We start from the raw sequence: 20,499 nt of genomic DNA on the forward strand, positions 1-20,499 counted from the left end.
TGTGCAGCAATCTTTGGGGTTCAAGTAGCTCTTTTGTAGAGGGTGTGTTCAATGACTCATGATAAGCCTGCAGGTGCCCACGTGGGTGTGAGCCTCCAGGGGCAAAGCTGGCCATGGAGGCTCAGAGAGGGCTGGACAGAACTTGCCCAGCTCACCACAGAGCCCAAGCTGGAATGAGACCAGGAGCATCATCTACGACCAGAATCATCCATGTCAACAGTCATCTCACCCCGTTATATACAGATGAAGACGTAGGGGAGGGGAGACTCAGGCGCTGAGCAGTCTCTTCTCCCAGCCTGGTCCCTCCGCCATAACCTGGGCAGGTCCCAGCTTGGCTCCCACAGCAGTGAAGGATATGCAGGGCCAGGCAGGGTGGCAGGGGGCTCTGGGAGGGGGGAGGGGTTTCAGTAGCCTAAGCAATGGCTAGGGTGGACAATCCAGTCTTTCTGCCCAGTGCCCGCCTTGCCATCTACCGCTGAGCTCCGGGCACCGAGGGCATGGCTGGACAGGACGAGTGGCCTGGGAAGAGGCCCTGCCCGCGCTGGACGCCTGCCCGAAAAGGCTCGAAACCCACAGAAGCTGCCTCTCAGTCTCTAAGAGGCTTGGAGGAAGCGGGGAGATGCGAACCCCTATCTCCCAGTTGGCAACGCCGAGGTTGGGCAGGGGCCGGGCTGGGTGACCTGGGAGGAATTCTCTGCTCTGGGCGCGCCACGCACTCCCGGATGGGGCTGTCCCGTGTTAGCCCTTCCGTGCCCGCGACGCTCACCAGGCGGCCGTCCCGGCCAGGTGTCTGGCCTGGGGGCTGAGCTCAGCCTGTCCCCGCCGCCCCTCCCTGCCTCCCGGGTCGAGCGGGCGCGGCGCATGTGACCCAGGGCTGGGCTCCCGGGAGTACGCGCTGACGCCGCGTCACCCCACTCCGGGCCGGGCGCCCATTGGCTGCGCCGGGCCCGCGGGGGCGGGGCTGGTCTGGCTCCGCGCCCCGGCTCCCCTGGGTCTCCAGCCGCTGCCCTGGCCCGCGCGTGTGCGGAGCCGGCCCGGCTCTCCGGCTGCCTCCAGCCCCGACAAAATCAGGGGCAGCAGTGCTGTGACGTCCTGAGCAAGTCGCTTCACCGCCCCACTCCGCGTGCCTCAATTTACTCATCTGTAAAATGGGATGGTAACAGCCTCAACCGCCTGAGGCTGTCGAGAGGAGTGACTGGGTTTAAACAGCATTGAGCACCCTGCCAGCGCTCAGCGAGTAGACTGTGCGGAACCTGCCCGCCCGGGTCACCGTGGGCCAGGCTGGATCCCTGACCCGACAGACACACCAGTACAGAGGGGCTTGTGTCCACGTTCCTTGGGCGTGCTCAACGCTCCCCAGCCAAGCGGGGCCCGAGGGTCTTGCTTGGAGGTCTCAGGATCTTTGAGGGGAGAAACCGCCAAGACAAGCATGTTCCCCCTGAAAAATGGATCCCCTCTTCTGTTTTCCCCTACCCTCACCTTGAGGGTTGCCCCGGTAATTCCAGGCAAAATTCCTCCCACCCCCACGTTGGACTGTGCCCCATGGGGGTTGGATTTTCTGGGGTGCAGGTCTCCTGTTGACGTTGTCTTACCTTCTTTCCCTTTACCCTAACTCCTGCAGTTATGGAGTGAATATTTATTGAGCTATTCTATTTACATATGTGGTAACCCATTTGAAAAACGGTGAGGCGGGTTGGGTTGGGTGCAGTAGCTCACGTCTGTAATCCGAGCCCTTTGGGAAGCCGAGGTGGGTAGATTACTGGAGGCCAGGAGTCTGAAACCAGTCTGGCCAACAAGACAAAATCCCATCTCTACTAAAAATACAAAAATTAGCCAGGCTTGGTGGTGCATGACTGTAATCCCATCTACTCAGGAGGCTGAGGGAAGAGAATTGCTTGAACCGGGGAGGCCGAGGTTGCAGTGAGCCAAGATTGTGCCACTGCACTCCAGCCTGGGAAACAGAGCGAGACTGTCTCAAAAACAATAACAACAAAAAACAAACAAACAAACAAAAAACAGTGATAGCCAGGTGCAGTGACACACTTGCAAGCCCTTTGGGGGACCAAGGCAGGTGGATTACCTGAGGTCAGGAGTTCAAGACCAGCCTGGCCAAAATGGGGAAACCCTGTCTCTACTAAAACTACAAAAATTAGCCTGGCATGGTGGCATGTGCCTGTAATCCCAGTTACTCAGGAGGCTGAGACAGGAGAATTGCTTGAACCCAGGAGGTGGAGGTTGCAGTGAGCCGAGATCATGCCGCTGCACTCCAGCCTGGGCAACAGAGTGAGCCTTTGTCTCAAAACAAAAAACAAAACAAAAAACAGTGAGGCAGATCTGTTGTGATGATGACTCCAAAACACCCTCCCTGCCTCTGCAGTGACTGCAGGAAGGGTTATTCCCATTTTACAGATCCAGTAGCTGAGACTCAGAAGTGAGGTAAGTGGATCCAGGTCACCTGCCTAGCTCTGAAGAAAATGGTATTTAGGCTTCACCCAGTACTTCCTATCCCACCCCCTCCTTGGGAAGGGCTGTTGAAATTTTCAGGGAAATCATCGGCTTCCTGCCGCCTCCAGAGTGTTGGTGGGGGTAGGGCACTGAGGAGAAGCCAGCTTTGTTCTCTGTGTTCTCCAGCAGTTGTTCATCTGGAGGGAGTGGGTCCTGGGTGGACCCTTGAGCAGCGCTACTTGGGGAGATGTGGTTTGGTGACCCCTATGACTTCTGGCTCCCCTATTCTGGGTAATTTTCCACGGCAGCCACTTCTGGGAGAGGAACAAAGGGAGCTGGATGTCCAGGCTGAGCCCCAGGGACTTGGGCTCTGTGGCTTCTCTCCCCCACACACCCCTTCTAAAATGCATCATGAATTTTACTCCTGCTTAGGGCGTGGTCAGACAGGCTATATCTGGAGTCTGAGCAAGGCAGTCTGCAGGATGGCTTGACTCATGAAGGTCTGGGGTCAGGAAGGCCTGAGGCCCAGGCCCCTGATGAGTTTCCTGGGCTGCCCTCCACCAAGGGTGCTTCCCTCTGCTTGCATACCTCTGGGGACAGGGAGCTCACTGCCTTATCACATTCAGATACCTGAATGTTAATTCCGGTTTATTTCAACCCACCTCATTGGGACCCCATCCCTCCTTCCTGCCCCACCTGGCTCTGTCCCTAGGCCACAGAACCAGGTTTGGTTTCCAGCCCTCTTCTCAACAGGGCTGCCTGCTCTGACCTAGTCCCAGTTTGTCATGATCCAGGGCAGCCTGGCTCTGATCTAAAGCACAGCCACCTCTTCCTTGTGGCCCCTATCCTGACTGCTCCCGGGAACAAGTACCAAATCTGGGGTCAGACAGTCCTGGGGCCAGTCTTCCTTGGGTACTGGCTTCCTCCTTCAGGAGCTGCACTGGGCCCACTGGTATCCTATCCCTACAGCTGGATCTGGGAGGAAACCAAATGAAGACGATAGGAAATTCCAGCCTCTTTCTTTGGCCACTGCTGTCCTCAAGAGGCCAATCTTCTGGTTTTTTTGCAGAGAGGGGGCAGGCTGATCTCACAGGTCATGCTCCCCTCCACATTGTCACTAGCCTCCCAGCCAACCCGTGAGGAAGCATCATTAGGCCAATGTTACAAATGAGGAAAATTGAGGCAGAGTGATGTAACTGGCCCAGCAGTTACATCAGGCCTGCTCACAACACAGCAGGCCTGAGACCCCTATAACTTGGATCCTGCCCTGTCCTGTGGTAAAGAGTCAAATCTAGGAAGTGAGGAAATGAGGTTTGGGATGGGCCCAGGCCTGGGGCTTCCACTCAGCTCTCTTGCTTGGTGCTGGAGAAACAGAGTACCAGAGAGGGGGCTTGGCTTGCCCGCGTTCCCGCAGCAGCCGGCCAGAAGCCGCTGCCATTGTGCGCGAGGCTGGATAAAATGAATGACTGGAGGGCGCTCTGGAGGAGGGGCCGGCTGAGGGGAGATTTGTGGCGCAGACCGGAGATCAGGGGTCCCCCGCTTCTTTCAAGGTGGGGCGGGGCCGTCTATCTGGGAGGGCGGGGCTTCCCCGAAAGGCCCCGCCTCCGCCTCGACCGCCCAGCGGAGCCGCAGCAGGGGGAACCCAGTTTCCGTGGAACTTTTCGCGGGCGCCGGGCCGCCTCCGAGGCCAGGGCAGGACACAAACGCGCGGAACGGCGGCGGCAACTGCGAGCCGGGGCTGCGGCGGCGCTCCCTGGGAAGGACCGTACGAGGCGGCGGGCCCGGCGGGCCTCCAGGAGGAGGCGGCTGCGCCATGGACGAGCCGCCCTTCAGCGAGGCGGCTTTGGAGCAGGCGCTGGGCGGGCCGTGCGATCTGGACGCGGCGCTGCTGACCGACATCGAAGGTGCGTCAGGGCGGGCAGGGCTGGAAGCCGCGCTGGGTGACGCGAGTGGGGGGCGCGCAGGTGCCTCCCTGTCCTTTGTCTCCCCCGCGGGCGCCAGCTTCGTGCTGTGCTCGCGCTGGACTTCCCGGCGTCTCTGAGCTGCGTGCCGTGCGCCTTGGTGTCCCGGGCCTAGCCGAGCCTCCCTGGTTCCCGCCCTAGCGTCTCGGGCCGCGCGCTCGGAGGTGAGGGCTCTTGGGCCGGGCCGGGGTCCCTTGGCGACACCGGGCCGGGACACGTGCGCCCCTACGCGTCCCAGGCTGGGTGCCGCCCGACCGGTGACTCTTCAGCCCTGTGGTGGCCACGGCTGGAGCTGGGGACCTGGGCGTCGCCGAAGCTCCGCCCCAGCCGTGACGTAATTGCGAGGTTACTCACGGTCATTCCCTCCGGCCCGAGAGTTCAGCTCAGCGGCGGAGCTCTTACGCATGCGCACTGGCGCTGCCTCGCGCCCTTCCCCCGCCTCTGGTCGGGTTCACCAGGTCTGCGACGGGAATCGCCTCCGCACTCATTCACTGACATTCACTGAATGCCAGGCCCCGTCTTAGGCACAGACAGACCTGGGCACCCCCTCTTTCGGGAACACAAAAATCCCCCAGGAAACCAAACGGGTATTTAGTTGCACCTTGGGTGGAGCGAGGCTGGCGGGGAGGGCAGGGCAGGGATGTGGCTACTTTGGGCAGAGCAGTGAAGGGCTTCTAGGCTGAGACCTGAGGGTCACCCCCAGGACCAGCAGGGAAAGATGTTTTCCAGGCCACGGCAAGGGAAGGGCAAAGGCCTCGAGGCAGGGCCTAAGTGTGAGGAGTTAGAGGCTTGCAAGGGAGTGAGGTCAGGGAGGAGGAGGACGCGAACCGACTTGGTCGGCCAGGGAAAGGGCGGAGCAGGACAGTGGCACCGGCTTCCATCTTTGGAGCGCCACTCTGGCTGTGATGAGAAGGGGCCAACGGTGGCACCAAGTGCCAATTAGGAGGCCCGTTGCTTCCATTTTGTAGACAGAGCAAAAGGAAGCCCCTAGCAAACTGCCTCCATGGTTTCTGTGCAGGAGTTTTAACAACACTGGCTAAGTTGCACTTGGTTGATGAGGAAACTGAGGCCAAGGTCGCAGGAACAAGATGCCTAGACTCACAGCCTGAATGGACATGTCCATGGAACCCGTGGCCACCCTGGGGTTGGCAAAATAGATACATCTATGCCACCCCCACTCCTGCCCTACTGCAGCCTTGCAGATCACCCAGCTGGTTGCCTGCCCCAGGAGCTTCCCAGCCCTTCCCACTGGGGCTGGGCTAGGGGAGGACCCCAGAGGAGAGGCCCTGATTGTGAGGCTTTTCCAAAACAGCCTCCCCTATCCCTGGCATGAGGGGTTGTCCTTCACTGCCCTCTGGAGTGATGAACCCTGAAATCCCAAGCCCTAGGGAGATCTGGGCTTAACTACCAGTTCCACATCCCTGGGCCCAGTGAGTGTAGTCCAAGAGGCAATGTGACCAAGCCAGGAGGACATGGGCTTTGGGGTCAGAGGTTGAACCTGGACACTCCTCATTTCCTTTATCATCCTGCTCAAGCCCTCTCCCCCTCTGAACCTTAGTTTCCACCTCCAGAAAAATGAGGATGCAAACCCTCCCTTCATGGGCAAGTTGGACAACAGAATCGGGTCTGGGCCACAGGTCTGATACAGACCTTTCTTACTGACTCATGGATAAAAACACTGCCTCTCCAGACCCAAAGGCCAGGCATGGGCGGCCATGTGGCCCAAGGTCTAGTCTATGAGAGAGTGGGGGCAGCCCCTTCTCACTAGGCAAGCCTCAGCTTTACCCACTTCAGTAGAGGATTTTTCAGTTTTTATTCAAACTTCCTGTTTTTCTTCCCAATTACACATCTTTTTTTCAGTGTAGAAAAATTAGAAAGCGCAAGTGAGCAAAAAGAAGAAAATAAAATCTTTAGACCAGGGGTGGTGGCTCACGCCTGTAATCCCAGCACTTTGGGAAGTCGAGGCAAGAGGATGACTTGTGTGCGGGAGTTTGAGACCAGCCTGGGCAACATGACAAAATCCTGTCTCTACAAAAATAAAAAATTAGCTGGGTGTGGGTGACACGTGCCTATAGTCTCAGCTACTCTGGAGGCTGAAGTGGGAGGATTGCTTGAGCCTGGATTTAGAGGCTGCAGTGAGCGATAACTGTGCCATTGCACTCAGCCTGGGTGACAGAGTGAGATTCTGTCTCAAAAAAAAAAAAAAAAACTTTAAACCTACCACCCAGAGATAAGCTCTGCTAATTATGTGAAAGAGCTTTTCTTCTCTCTTTTTCTCTCTCTCTCTCTCTCTCTCTGTCTCTGTGTATGTGTGTGTTTGGGGAATGGCTGCACACTCTTCATAGACTTTTTTTTTTTTTTTTGGAGACAGGGTCTCACTCTTTTGCCCAGGCTGGAGTGCAGTGGCATGATCTCAGCTCACTGCAACCTCTGCCTCCTAGGTCCAAGAGATTCTCCAGCTCCCAGGTAGCCGGGATTACAGTCGTGTGCCATCACGCCTGGTTAATTTTTGTATTTTTAGTAGAGATGGGGTTTCACCATGTTGGCCAGGCTGGTCTCGAACTCCTGAGCTCAGGTGATCTGCCCACCTTGGCCTCTCAAAAGTGCTGGGATTATAGGAGTAAGCAACCATGCCCGGCCTTCATCAATTTTTTAAAACAACTTTATTGAGATGTACTTTATGTATCACAAAATTTATCAATTTTAAGTATATCGTTCAATGATTTTTAGTTAACTTTCTGAGTTGTGTGACCATTACTAGCTGTAGAACATTTTTATCTCACAGTGAGATCCCTCATGCTTGTTTAGTCACTTCCCGTTCCTGCTCCCAGCCCCAGGCAGCTATGGATCTGTTTTTTTGGGGGGGGTTTGTTTTTATTTGAGACGGAGTCTCGCTCTTTCACCCAGGCTGGAGTGCAGTGGTGTGATCTCGGCTCACCACAAGCTCCACCTCCCAGATTCAAACAGTTCTCCTGTCTCAGCCTCCCGAGTAGCTGGGACTACAGGTGCCCGCCACCATGCCCAGCTAATGTTTTGTATTTTTAGTAGAGACGGGGTTTCACCATGTTAGCCAGGATGGTCTCAATCTCCTGACCTCGTGATCTGCCCACCTCGGCCTCCTAAAGTGCTGGGGTTACAGGCGTGAGCCACCGTGCCAGGCCAGATCTGCTTTTTTTTTTTTTTTTTTTTTTTTTGAGACGGAGTTTCGCTCCTGTTGCTCAGGCTGGAGTGCAATGGCATGATCTCAGCTCACCGCAACGTCCACCTCCCAGGTTCACACGATTCTCCTGCCTCGGCCTCCCCAGTAGCTGGGATTACAGGCATGCACCACCACGCCTAGTTAATTTTGTATTTTTAGTAGAGACTAGGTTTCTCCATGTTGGTCAGGCTGATCTCGAACTCCCAACCTCAGGTGATCTGCCCGCCTCGGCCTCCCAAAGTGCTGGGATTACAGGCATGAGCCACCGCGCCTGGCCAGGATCTGCATTTTTATAAATTAAAATAGGGTCCATTGGTTCACAGTTGATTGGATTCTGCTTGGTTCCACGTCATCAGCCAGATGACAGTCAGGTTCCTTCATTTACCCACCTGATCCCCTGTCAATGGGCACCTAGGTTGTTTTATCTTTATAAACTGTGCTGCAGTGGACACTGAGGCCAGTCTTTGCCCAGAATTTCACTGTGTTCCTAGGATGAGGTTCTGGGAGGGGAATTGCTGGTCAGAGGTTGAGCCTGCTTTTGAAGCTTCTTCTACCAGGTGTGGAGCTTAGCAGGTTTGATAAGGTCTGAAGATTTGGGGGTGGAAATGCCAGGTCCCTTGAGAGACATGAGGGATAAGAGGGGGCCAGGACAGCCTTGAGTGCCAGAGTGCAGAGCTGGGCTGGATGTGGGGATGGCCGGGGGTCAGAGCAGGGGCACGCTGAGCTTCAGCTCCCTCTGGCTGCTCAGGTGGAGGATTGTAATGTGAACAGAAAACACTAATTGAGTACTTACTGTGCTCCAGACACTGTGTTGATGATCCCACTTAATCCCCTGACAACCCCAGGTAGGTAGACATATGATGAAGATGATGGCCTTGAGGACCAGAGAGGTTAAGTGACTTGCCTGAGATCACACAGCCAGATGATGGCAGAGCCAGGATTCAAACCCAGGCTGTGGGCTCCAGAGCCTAGCTCTTAAGCTCTTAATCACTGGGCTCCTAAGAATGGGGATGAGGCTGGGCATGGTGGCTCAAGCCTGTAATCCCAGCACTTTGGAAGGCCGAGGTGGGCGGATCATGAGGTCAGGAGATCGAGACCATCCTGGCTAACACGGTGAAACACCGTCTCTACTAAAAATACAAAAAAATTCGCCGGCGTGGTGGCGGGCGCCTGTAGTCCCAGCTACTCAGGAGGCTGAGGCAGGAGAATGGCGTGAACCCGAGAGGCGGAGCTTGCAGTGACCTGAGATCCAGCCACTGCACTCCAGCCTGGGCGACAGAGCGAGACTCCATCTCAAAAAAAAAAAAAAAAGAATGGGGATGAGGGGTTCAGGGAGGCTGCTCCACATGGGGCTACTCTGGGGGCCTGGAGGTGGGTCACAGAGGAATCAGAGGCTATGTGACTACCTCCCCATCCCAGTCCAGAGCAATGTTTGAGTCATCAGACTGGGAACCAGCCCTGGTGAACCAGCCAAGGGCCTTGGGCCCCATCCGGTCCTGCTGCCTGCCATGGCCAAACTCTTGTGAATGGATTTGGGGATGGAGCGGCCTCCGTGAGTCCTTGCGTCTGTGGGTGAAGGCACTGCCCTGGCTGTAGAGTGCCCCTGGGTTTGAGTCCTGCCTCTGCACCGAGACCTCAGGTGAGCCTGTCTCGTCCTGCACCTCAGAGTACCTTGCGGCAGTCGGGGGAGGATGGATTGGGAGAGTGGCCCTGTACCTGTGTTGGGGATTATTATTAAGCCTGTGGCAGTCTTCACCTCCCTGCTGAGGATTAATTTATCTGATTTTGCACAAGCTTATGAGTGCAGAAGAGGCAGATGGAAACAGAGTTCTGGCCGAGAGCCTGGAAGGGGGCCTCGGGGGTCTCTTTCCTCTGCCTGGACCCCGTCATGTCTGGTCTTTGTCTGTCGGACCCCAGATGTCTGCCAAGCCCGGTCAGAGGCTGCTTCCCAGAAGCCCTTCTGGGTGTCTCCGTATCCTGAGTAGTCCGTTCTCAGAGTTCTCCCGCCCTGATGTCCCTCCCAGCATGCCCAGCCCAGCCACGACAGGCCCTTGCTTCTAGTCATGTGTCTGGCTGTTTGCTGGGTCCAGGCCAGCCCTGGTAGGGCACATTGGGGGCCCGCTCTCCCACACCATACCTCTCCCCAGGATATTTCACACCCCACTTCTCTCCCTAGTCCCACCAAGCACTGGCACTCCTTAGAAAACACAGCTCTAGACTGGTCACTGCCCCAGCTCACAGCACTGAACTCCCCTGGTCTCCAACCATTCATGGCTCCCCAGTGCTCCAAGATAAAGTTCCCTTGTCTCGGCTGGGCGCGGTGGCTCACACCTGTAATCCCAGCACTTTTGAGAGGCCGAGGCAGCGGATCACGAAGTCAGGAGATCGAGACCATCCTGGCTAGCATGATGAAACCCCGTCTCTACTAAAAATACAAAAAATTAGCCGGGCGTGGTGGTAGGCACCTGTAGTCCCAGCTACTCGGGAGGCTGAGGCAGGAGAATCGTGTGAACCCAGGAGGCGGAGCTTGCAGTGAACTGAGATCACACCACTGCACTCCAGCCTGGGCCACAGAGCAAGACTCTGACTCAAAAAAAAAAAAAAAAAGTTCCCTTGTCTCAGTGTCGCATTCAAGACTTGCAAGGATTGCCAAACATGCCCCTCCTGTGATATTGCCCATTTATCCAGAACCCGCACCTCAGGCACAGTCTGCTCTGGTACAGTGCCCCCTCTCCCTCATCCCCATGTTGAGGGCCCCTCAGGGGTGGAGCCTGAGGGAGTCTCTCCTATCAGACATGTTCCCCTTCCCATGCCTCTTGGCATCCAGCTAACCCCAGGGCAGCAGAAAGCCCTCCCAGTGCGACCACGCATTGCTGTGTCTCCTAGGGAAAGTGTCCTGTCCTCTCTGAACTGTGGGGGCCTCCCCTGAAAAGCAGGAGATGGAGGCTATAGGATTTGCTGGCTTTGAGCCCCCAGGGGTTCAGCCCTAATGCATCTGAAGGGACAGGGTTGGGGGGGATGGAGAAGAGGGTGCTGGGAGTGGGTCCAAGGAGTCAGTGGGCAGGTGGCTGGGAGTTACCTTCTGCTCAACATTCACCTAGCTGGACACAAACATCCTGAGTGACCCGGTCAGCTCTGGGCAGAAGTCACTGCCAGTAGAGGCCTGGGATCTGGACTTTGCTTGCTGACAAGTAGAGCCGAGGCTGGCCAGAGGAAGTGCCTCTGACCTTGTCTCCTAGCAGCCATGGGCCATGTGGACATGCCCTTTGACACTGGGCACTGACAGTGTGTGACAGCCTGCACCATGTGCTCCACAGGGGCTGCTGTGTATGTCAGGGGTGAGGTGGGGAGAGCCTTAACTGGCTCAGGGGTGAAAGGACAGGGAGCCATTGAGACTGGCTCCAGGTGTGGGTCCCCTGCTGTGGGAGGTGGGACAGGGATAGGGGTCCATCCCCCTAGGGGGAATTTGTGGCCTACCCCAAACCCTGTTTGAGTTCCTTTCCTAAGTGACTCCCTGTCCCTGTAGCTGTCTCCCAGCAGGCCTTGCCTCTGCATGCTGCCCCTGCCAGGCTCTGGGGTCCCTGTGCTCCCTGCAGCTAGAAGGCTGGGATCAGGGGTCTTCACAAGCAGCCCTACTGTATGACCTTGGACAAGTCCAAGAACCTTCAGGTTCTTTTTTTTTTTTTGAGACGGAGTCTTGCTGTGTCACCCAGGCTGGAGTGCAGTGGCACCATCTCGGCTCACTGCAAGCTCCGTCTCCCAGGTTCATGCCATTCTCTTGCCTCAGCCTCCTGAGTAGCTGGGACTACAGGTGCCCGCCACCAAGCCCGGCTAATTTTTTGTATTTTTAGTAGAGACGGGGTTTCACCATGTTAGCCAGGATGGTCTCCATCTCCTGACCTCATGATCCGCCCACCTCAGCCTCCCAAAGTGCTGGGATTACAGACGTGAGCCACCGCGCCTGGCCCAGGTTCTTGACAATGTAAAGGGAACAGTACTAAAACCAGTTTCTTGGAATTGTGGGGATCTGATGAGTGAAGGCTTAAGCAGTGCATGGCACATAGTAGGCCCTAACCAATGCCAGTTAGTGTTGTTATCAGCATTTAGCCAGATGCAGTGGCTCACGCCTATAATCTTATTGACTTTAGAGGCTGAGGTTGGAGGATTGCTTGAGGCCGGAAGTTCAAGACTAGCCTGGGCAACATAGCAAGGCCCTGTCTCTAAAACAAACAAACAAACAAATCACCATTTAGAGCACTTAACCAGTACCTGGCACCCGATAGGTTTAGCTCAACAAATGTTAGCAGCAATTACCCAAGGAGCCTGTGCTGGAAGTTTCTAGGATGTACCAGGCTATGGTTCTAAGTTCTGAGCATCTACCATGTGGTGGTCTGGAGTTGGTAAGAGACAGGATGGGGCTGACTAGGCCAGTGGGGAACCCCCACCCGCCACGGGGAACAAGCACCCTATCCTTGGTTTCCATGGAAGATAATTGATGCTGGGCACAGTGGCTCACGCCTGTAATCCCAGCACTTTGGGAGACTGAGGCAGGAGGATCTCTTGAGTCCAGGAGTTCAAGACCAGCCTGGGCAACATTGTGAGACCCAAACTAAAAAAAATAGCTTGGCATGGTGGAGCGTGCCTGTTGTCCCAGCTACTCAGGAGGCTGAGGCTAAGGCTGGAGGATTGCTTGAGCCCAGGAGGTCGAGGCTGCAGTAAGCCATGATCGTACGACTGCACTCCAGCCTGGGCAACATAGTGAGGCCCTGTCTCAAAACAAACAAACAAAAAGAACCTGCTGAGGCAGCAGTGCTTCTGGCTGCGGGAGAAGGGGCAGAGTGGCCATCTGGCCACAGATGGTGGTTTCTGTGCAAAACACATCAAGGCGGCCTTGGAAATGTGAGCGAAAGCACCTTCAAAGTTCTAGTCACAGCCTTGGGACTAAGCAAAGCCACCAAAAGTACATAAAAGACAACGACCATCACCCAGTGCCGGTGATGCTAGAAGGAAAGGGAATACATTGTAGGGGAGGTTGTAAAGGGCTTTCTCTTTTCCAGACTGAAGCCCGGCAGCTCGAAAATGTCTTGCTGCCTTCATGTGAGCTTTAAAACAAGCTGCAGAGAAACAATCCAAGAGGGAGGAAAAAAAAAAATATATATATATATATATATATATATATTTTTTTTTTTTTTGAGATGGAGTCTGGTTCTGTTGCCAGGCTGGAGTGCAGTGGCATGATCTCGGCACACTGCAACCTCCGCCTCCTGGGTTCAAGCGATTCTCCTGCCTCAGCCTCCCAAGTAGCTGGGACTATAGGCACGTACCACCACACCCAGCTGATTTTTGTATTTTTAGTAGAGGCTGGATTTCACCATGTTGGCCAGGATGGTTTCAATCTCCTGACCTCGTGATCTGCGTGCCTCGGCCTCCCAAAGTGTTGGGATTACTGGTGTGAGCCTGTGTTTTCAGAGACAGGGTCTTGCTCTGTTACCCAGGCTGGAATGCCATGGCACAATCACAGGTTGCTGCAATGTTGAACTCCCGGGCTGAAAGGATCCTCCCACTTCAGCCTCCAGAGTAACTGAGACTACAGGCTCATGCCACCATGCCCAGCTATTTTTAAAACTTTTTGTAGAGCTGGGGTCTTGCTATATTGCCCAGGCTGGTCTCCTGAGCTCAAGTGATCTGCCTGCCTCGGCCTCCCAAAGTGCTGTGATTACAGGCATGAGCCACCACGCCAAACCTTAGCACTGCCATTTTTTTTTTTTTTTTTTTTTTCCGAGACGGAGTCTCGCTCTGCCGCCCAGGCTGGAGTGCAGTGGCCAGATCTCAGCTCACTGCAAGCTCCGCCTCCCGGGTTCACGCCATTCTCCTGCCTCAGCCTCCCGAGTAGATGGGACTACAGGCGCCCGCCACCTCGCCCGGCTAGTTTTTTGTATTTTTTAGTAGAGACAGGATTTCACGGTGTTAGCCAGGATGGTCTCGATCTCCTGACCTCGTGATCCACCCGTCTCGGCCTCCCAAAGTGCTGGGATTACAGGCTTGAGCCACCGCGCCCGGCCAAGCACTGCCATTTTGACTGAGAACAGGTGCCCAGCAGCAGGGGCCACTCCCAGAATTGCCACTACATCAGGCCCATGGATTGTTTTTCAGCTGTAGGTGATAAGTATGTGCCCTGGGCCACCTCTCAGACAAGGTGTCTGAATTGGTGCCGACCAGCATCACATGTAATCGCCATCTCACAGGTTCTGTTGAGGGCGATTCTGCACACCTGTAGCTCTGGGAAGAGCCCAGTGGGGAGGAGGAAGCATGGCTGTGAGGTTTACAGGGTCGGACGGTCATCGTGTTGGGAGCTGGCGTGTGGAAGGGCACAGACGAGGAAAGAATGTGAGGTGGCGTCACAGCAAGTTTTGATGGAGGAACAGGAATTCGCCAGGTGGAAAGGGTATTCCTGGTGGAGGGAACAGCCTGGCCTCCAATAGCGTGCGGTGTTCAGAAAGCAGGCAGGGAAAAGGAGGCCCAGGGAGATACCAGTTAGGGGATGGGGGCGGAGGCAGACGAGGGTGGAGGAAGCCATGGCTGGAGTTGGCATGGCCTTTGACTGGGGTCCCTGCTGTGGTCAGCCCTGTGCTGGGTGAGGCTGGGGTCACAGCTGGTTCAGGCCCTGCCAGGAGGGGCCCCCAGCTGAGACCCAACCTCTAATTTGGCAGGGGAGGTGGATGGATCTCGGGGTGGGGGCGGGGGAGGGTGGGGAGGGTGGTAGTTACGAAGCCTCCGGGAGGAGGCAGTGCCGGAGCTGAGCCTTAAAGAGCTTTGTGTTGTCCTCTCTGTCCTTGCACTCTACACACACTCACTGAATTGCGACAAATAAGGACAGCTGGTCAGGGCAGAGGCAGGCCAGAGTTGGGGCTCACTGCTGTCCCTGGTAGGCTGGGGCTGAAGGGCAGGCTCTGGGGTCTGCAGAATGGGGCTTGCGTCCCAGATTTTTCACATGGCAGCTGTGGGACTTTGGGCACAAGGCCTCCGTCTGAGCCTTAGTTTCCTCAAGAGGACCTGCGCCCAGGTGCACCTGGGGCTCCAGCCATGGGCGCGTCCCATTCCTGGAAGAGCCGGCACACACTTGTGCCCCTGGGGCACCTGAGCGCACAAAGGGCAGCCTGTGACCCTGCTGGATACACAACCAGCTGAAAACACGAGAACCGCCGACTTCAGTTAGGAGGATCAAGGAGGTGCCTGGTGGGAGCAGAACAGCAGGCAGGGTGCAGCCCAGCTCCCTGGAGGGATGGTGGGCACCCATCCCCACCCTGCCACCTCCATTAGCAGGCAGAGAGGGTGTGCTCTGGAATCCCACGAGCCACTGTGCCTCATCCTCCCCCGTGGCTGACCCTTCTTCACAGTTGGTGCAGCTTTGTGATCTGCAGTGCAGGGATCAATTTGCAAATACCTTTCCTACCCATTCCCTGGAGAATTGGGGTCCTTGGCTCAGATGACAGACCAACCTGAGTTGGAATCCCAGCTCCTTGGTGGCCATCCTGGCCTCCACCCCCTCACTGCCTCTGCTCCTCCTGTCCTGCCCATGCCCACCTCAGGGCCTTTGCACACACTGTTTCTTCTGCCCTCCCTTCTGGCCCACTCCCTCATTTCATTCAGGCTTCCTTTCAGATGTCACCTCCTAAGGTGGGCTGCCCTGACCACCTCATCTACAATGGCCCCAGTGCCTGGCACAGGACTGGCACACAGCAGATATTGTCAGAGAGATGGATCTGGGTTCTGTGGACAAGGCCGTGGGGGCAGGTGGAGAGCTTCCTCTTCCAGGAGGTTGTTTGGGGTTCAAGGCCTTGTGTGAGTTGTAGGCTTCTGTGCTGGTCAGAGCTGGGCCCTGCAAGCGCATGCTATGAGGTCTGCCCAGGATTTCCCTCGTGGCCTCACAGAATACACTGGCCAGAGTCATTAAAGAGCGCCCACATCTGCCTTCAGAGAGAGGTTTGAAGGTAGAACTGGGGAGGGATGCCAGGTGGGGGTTCAGGTTTCCTGTTGGGTCCTGATAGAATCAGGGCAGGAGAGGAAGAAGAGGGAAGAGGAGGAACCCAGGTTTGGGAAGGGGGTGGCAGGGCTTCACAAGCCTGGGGAAGGTGAACGAGGGAGCAGGTGGGACCACCATGGCCCAGAGTCTGTGCCTCCTCTTCCTTCCTGTGTTCAGAATGTGTGTGGGAACCAGAAGGGCCTTCTCAGTGTTCGTGGGGAAGCCTGCTTCACCCGCGGGTGGGCCGCAATTTGGGTGCCACAGTGAGCCTCTAGAGACCAGCTCTCCCAGCTTCCAGGGCAGGGACTAGGGGAGGCAAGAGAGGCTCTTCCTTAAATTGTGAACCCAGGGTGCCTCAGCTGCCCTACTCTAGACTGGCCCTGTTAACTCCCCTTAAAAAACAAACAACAACAACAAAAACGAAAAAGTGTCTCAATCAAATGGTAATGGAGCTCCAACGTGAATACTGCAAGTATCAGGCAACTCACGACCTGACTTTCCAGTTCTAAACCATTCTAATTGCTGTAGAGAGAACTAACCTTTGTTGAGACTGTTGAGTGATGGATGTTTTACACACTTGCTCTCCCAGAATTCCCACCTGTGGAGACCATAGGTGTGGGAGCTCAGAGAGGAGCAGTGGACTGTCCCCATCACACAGCCAGTGAGGGGCTGAAGAAAGAGCAGGCCCTGGCATGTAGCCCCAGATATCCCGCTTAGGCGTGTCTCTGAGGGAGGCTGCAGGGCTGGCTCTAGAGTTTCCTTTTTCAGTCTTAACTTGGTGACCAGCTTTCACAGAAATCGGCCAGCAGGCTGGGCGCGGTGGCTCACGCCTGTAATCCCAGCATGTTGGGAGGCCGAGGCGGGAGGATCACCTGAGGTCAGAAGTTCGAGACCACCCTGGCCAACAAGGTGAAACCCTGTGTCTACTAAAAATACAAAAATTACATTTCATTACAGGTGTGGTGGCATACACCTGTAATCCCAGCTACTCAGGAGGCGGAGGCAGGAGAGTCACTTGAACTCAGGAGGCGGAGGTTGCAGTGAGCTGAGATCGCACCACTGCACTCCAGCCTGGGTGACAGAGCCAGACTCTCTCAAAAAGAAAGAAATTGGCCCGCAGATCAGCCCCAGGGGAGACTGAGCCAGGGTTTGGCCAGGCCTTGAGTTTCAGAGGCTGGCCATGGCTGGTGGCACCCAAGCCCTTGGGGCATCTTAGCTTAGTCTGTGCCCTCTGCCCAAGGGCCAACCCTCTGTTCTCAGGTCACGCTCCCTCCTCTTGGAAGGTCCCCCCACCCCCACCAGAGCCTTTAATGACTCTGCTGCCCCTGGGGCTCAGAGAGCAACTGCCCTCTCCCACCCCAATTCCTCAGTGGGATGGGAGGGGGTTAGAGCAGGAAGATGAGACAAATAAAGACACCAATAAGAGGCAGGAGGAATACGTGGTAAAGCCAAGATGGGTAAGGGGAGGGGACAGGCTTCGGGGTGGCCCTGGCCCTGCTGTCTCAGGCTAGTATCTGCTTGTTGGTGCCACCACATTCTGGGCTCAGAAACTGGGGAGTAAAGTAATGAAAGAACCAGGCTGGGAGGCCATGGAGAACTCATGCCTGGAGTTCAGCTCTCAGCATGCTTTTTGGTCGAGGACGCTTCCCTGTCTTAAGTCACTCAGGTCAGAGCCTTTGCCAAGAGCAATGCTGTTTTGTTTTGGGGGTGAGGAAACCACCCACAAGCTGAGGGGAGGGTTGGGCCATGCTAGAGAGGCCGTCTGTTGTCCTTGAACCTCCCAAAGCTGGGAAATAAGGGCCTGGACTGGACGGCCGTGAGGACAGGGTTCGAGAGAGACATGGCTGGGTTTTCTTGCTTAGGCTCCTGAAAAGAGAGCAAGGTTGAGGCCACAGGGACCCCAGCCCCCAACGGACTGCTGAGTCGCTGGGTCTGCCCAGGGTTCAGGCACCCTCCCAGGTTGCAGCCAACTGGGGCGGGGGCCGGGCAGAGGCGCTGGCCTGCAGGTTGGGGCAAAGGCAGGCTTTGCTGGTGGTCTACTTGGCTACAAAATCATCTGACCAGGCTCTGATCATTTGTGTGTGTGTGTGTAACTTTTACCTTTAACAAAAGAGGGAAGACGGGCCCAGGCACCTCCTCAAAAGAGCCCCAGAGCCTGTCACCCCTTCCTTACCCATCTTCTGTCCTAGGGACTGCATCCCTTCCTGGCCTGCCAGGGTCCTATAATGAATAAGGGGGTCGGGATTCACTTGGTGACTGCTGAGTTGTGAGGCTTCGAGGGGGAGAGGCAGACTTCACCCACCGGCAAAGGGACATCGGTGCTGCAGTCAGGAAACTCCTATGTCTGGGCCTCAGTTTCCCCGGAAGTGACCTGTTTTCAGGAGTGGCCTCATCCCAGACCATCAGCCCCGCTGCGGTGAGGGGTGGCCCCTTCCTGGGGCTGCCCTAGAAGGGGGAGGTCCATGCACCCACCACAGCCACCACTCGGCAGCCCTTGGCCTTAATTAAGCGCTTCTTGCATACTAAGTGCTGCACCCAAATTATCTCCCTTCTACCATTGGACGCCAGGGAGATAATGAGTGTCCTGTTTCTGGAGGAGTAAACTGAGGGTTGGAGTGGTTAAGGCTCGCTCAAGGTGCCAGCGAACCAGTGATTTCGAACACAGAGTTCTGGTGTGTTGGGCCAGGACCTCTCTGCTTTGACCCTTTAACGAAGGGGGCGGGAGCTGAGGGCCGGTGACCGCCAGTAACCCCGGGAGACGCTGGCGCCGAGCGGGTTAAAGGCGGACGTCCGCTAGTAACCCCAGCCCCATTCAGCGCCGCGGGGTGAAACCCGAGCCCCCGCCGCCGTGGGGAGGTGGGGCGGGGGCCGGGGCGGGGCCCTAGCGAGGCGGCAGCGCGGCCTCTGATTGGCCGCGCGCGCTCACCCCATGCCCGGCCCGCAGCCCCGAGGGGCGGGGTGGGGCGGGACCTGCAGGCGGGGCGGGGCTGGGGGCGGGGCGGGGCGGGCGCACCGCAGCGCTCAACGGCTTCAAAACTCCGCCGCGCCTTGACAGGTGAAGTCGGCGCGGGGAGGGGTAGGGCCAGCCGCCTGGACGCCCCAAGGGCGGGCGCAGATCGCGGAGCCATGGATTGCACATTCGAAGGTATTTTTGGAGGCTCCCCCCGGCCCCAGCCCTTTATACAATGCCTCCGTCTCCTGCAGGTTCTCCTGGGGTGGGCAGGCATGGGGGCTACGGAACTTGAGCAGGAAAGATCCCCTTCCTGAGGGAGAAGGTGTGACAGTTACCAGCTCACTGGGGAAGTGGGGGGCTACCCCCTATCAAATTAGTGCCCCCTGCAACTCAAGGGGAAGGGTTTGCTTAGAGACCCGACAGCAGCATCCCGACCTAAGAGGGTTTGGAGGGAGAGGGTGGCCTTCTCTACATTCCCTGCACCCGCTTTGGGACAGGACCAGGAGGAAGCAGGGAGGAGGGCCCGTTGTCCCTGTCTGCTACAGCGCCTGCCCTGTTCGGCACCCCTGCCTATTGTGGGCATCTTAGACTCTTCAGGCAGACAGTGGGAGCCCTAGATTGTCAAAATTGTCAGTTTTTCTTTCAGGCCTCAGTTTCCCCCATCTATCAAAGAGGCTCACAAGGACTGGGGTAAAGGGGTGGGAAACCGTGCCGTTGAAAGTCCATTATGACTTGATGACTTGTGACCTGGAGCGTCCACAAACCAGGAGAGTTTCTACTTGAGAAGCCAGGGAGACTGGGGCTGCCACCCCATCCTATTCTGCAAACCGCTCTAGGAAATTTCCCCTCCTGCAGTAACTTGCCTGCCTGGGTACCTGTCAGTAGGCGATGCTGGGTCTCCACTCTGTGCCAGCTGCCTGCTAAGCAAAGCCTCGGGCAGCCCTACCAAAAAGGGTTTAATCTTTCTGTTGTACAGATGAGAAAACTGGTGCCAGTGAGAGGAGGCTGTTGGTTCAGGCTCCACTTCAAGCTAGTGGTGGGCAGGGCTGGGAGCTCAGGCTGGGGATCCTGAGAGCACTGGAGGTCCCCATGGTCTTAGAGAGCATTCTGCACAGTGGGTGCCACCATGAGTGGGTTAGAGGGCCCTGGGCTGAGCCAGATAGGCTGCCAGGCGCCAGCTGGGGGAGAGGGCCCATGGCCAGGCGGGGCTGAGGTGGGAGTATGTCCCAGTCTGTATGAGGAGGAAGGAGTCAGGACAGACAGCACTTGCTTTTACAGAGATGAAATCAAAGCCCTGAGTGGCCAGGCCTGGGTCTTGAGGCTACTTGGCTGCAGGCAAAGCCTGGACTTGAGCCCAGAACTCTATACAGAGACACACTGGTTGGCCATGTGGGCAGCAGCTGGCTCGGCCCTAAGCCTTGGTCTGTTCCACTGAGTAATGGGTTGGTGATAGCAGCCTGGCTCTTGGCTTCTTGGTGGGGCAAGAAAAGGCACAGAGACAACAGATTCAGGATTTTGTAGACCTGGGTTTGAACCCCACTGCATGCTCTTGGGCTGCTTGTGGTCCTTCCTGAACCTCAGTGTCTTTTCTTGTCTCCCAGATGAGGTGAGCTAATCTTTTTTTTTTTTTTTTTTTGAGACGGAGTCTCGCTCTGCCGCCCAGGCTGGAGTGCAGTGGCCGGATCTCAGCTCACTGCAAGCTCCGCCTCCCGGGTTCACGCCATTCTCCTGCCTCAGCCTCCCAAGTAGCTGGGACTACAGGCGCCCGCCACCTCGCCCGGCTAGTTTTTTGTATTTTTTTAGTAGAGACGGGGTTTCACCGTGTTAGCCAGGATGGTCTCGATCTCCTGACCTCGTGATCCGCCCGTCTCGGCCTCCCAAAGTGCTGGGATTACAGGCTTGAGCCACCGCGCCAGGC

The 20,499-nt window shown here is 56.4% G+C and overlaps 1 protein-coding gene across 3 annotated transcripts in view; it reads left to right on the top strand.

Annotated features, from left to right (window-relative positions):
- Positions 1-4,059: 4,059 nt before the first annotated feature.
- Positions 4,060-20,499, top strand: part of SREBF1 (sterol regulatory element binding transcription factor 1) — a 27,847-nt gene continuing 11,407 nt past the window's right edge. For 2 of the 3 annotated variants that reach the window (XM_025360921.1, XM_025360922.1), the window contains exon 1: positions 4,060-4,349. In XM_025360921.1, the coding sequence (XP_025216706.1) occupies positions 4,259-4,349 (91 nt within the window). In that variant the 5' untranslated portion in view covers positions 4,060-4,258. Of the gene's footprint in view, positions 4,350-18,683; positions 18,774-20,499 lie in introns of all 3 variants that reach the window. The other variant, XM_025360920.1, reaches the window with a different exon arrangement.

This window comes from Theropithecus gelada, chromosome 16 (assembly GCF_003255815.1).
Source record: "Theropithecus gelada isolate Dixy chromosome 16, Tgel_1.0, whole genome shotgun sequence".
NCBI lineage: Eukaryota > Metazoa > Chordata > Mammalia > Primates > Cercopithecidae > Theropithecus > Theropithecus gelada.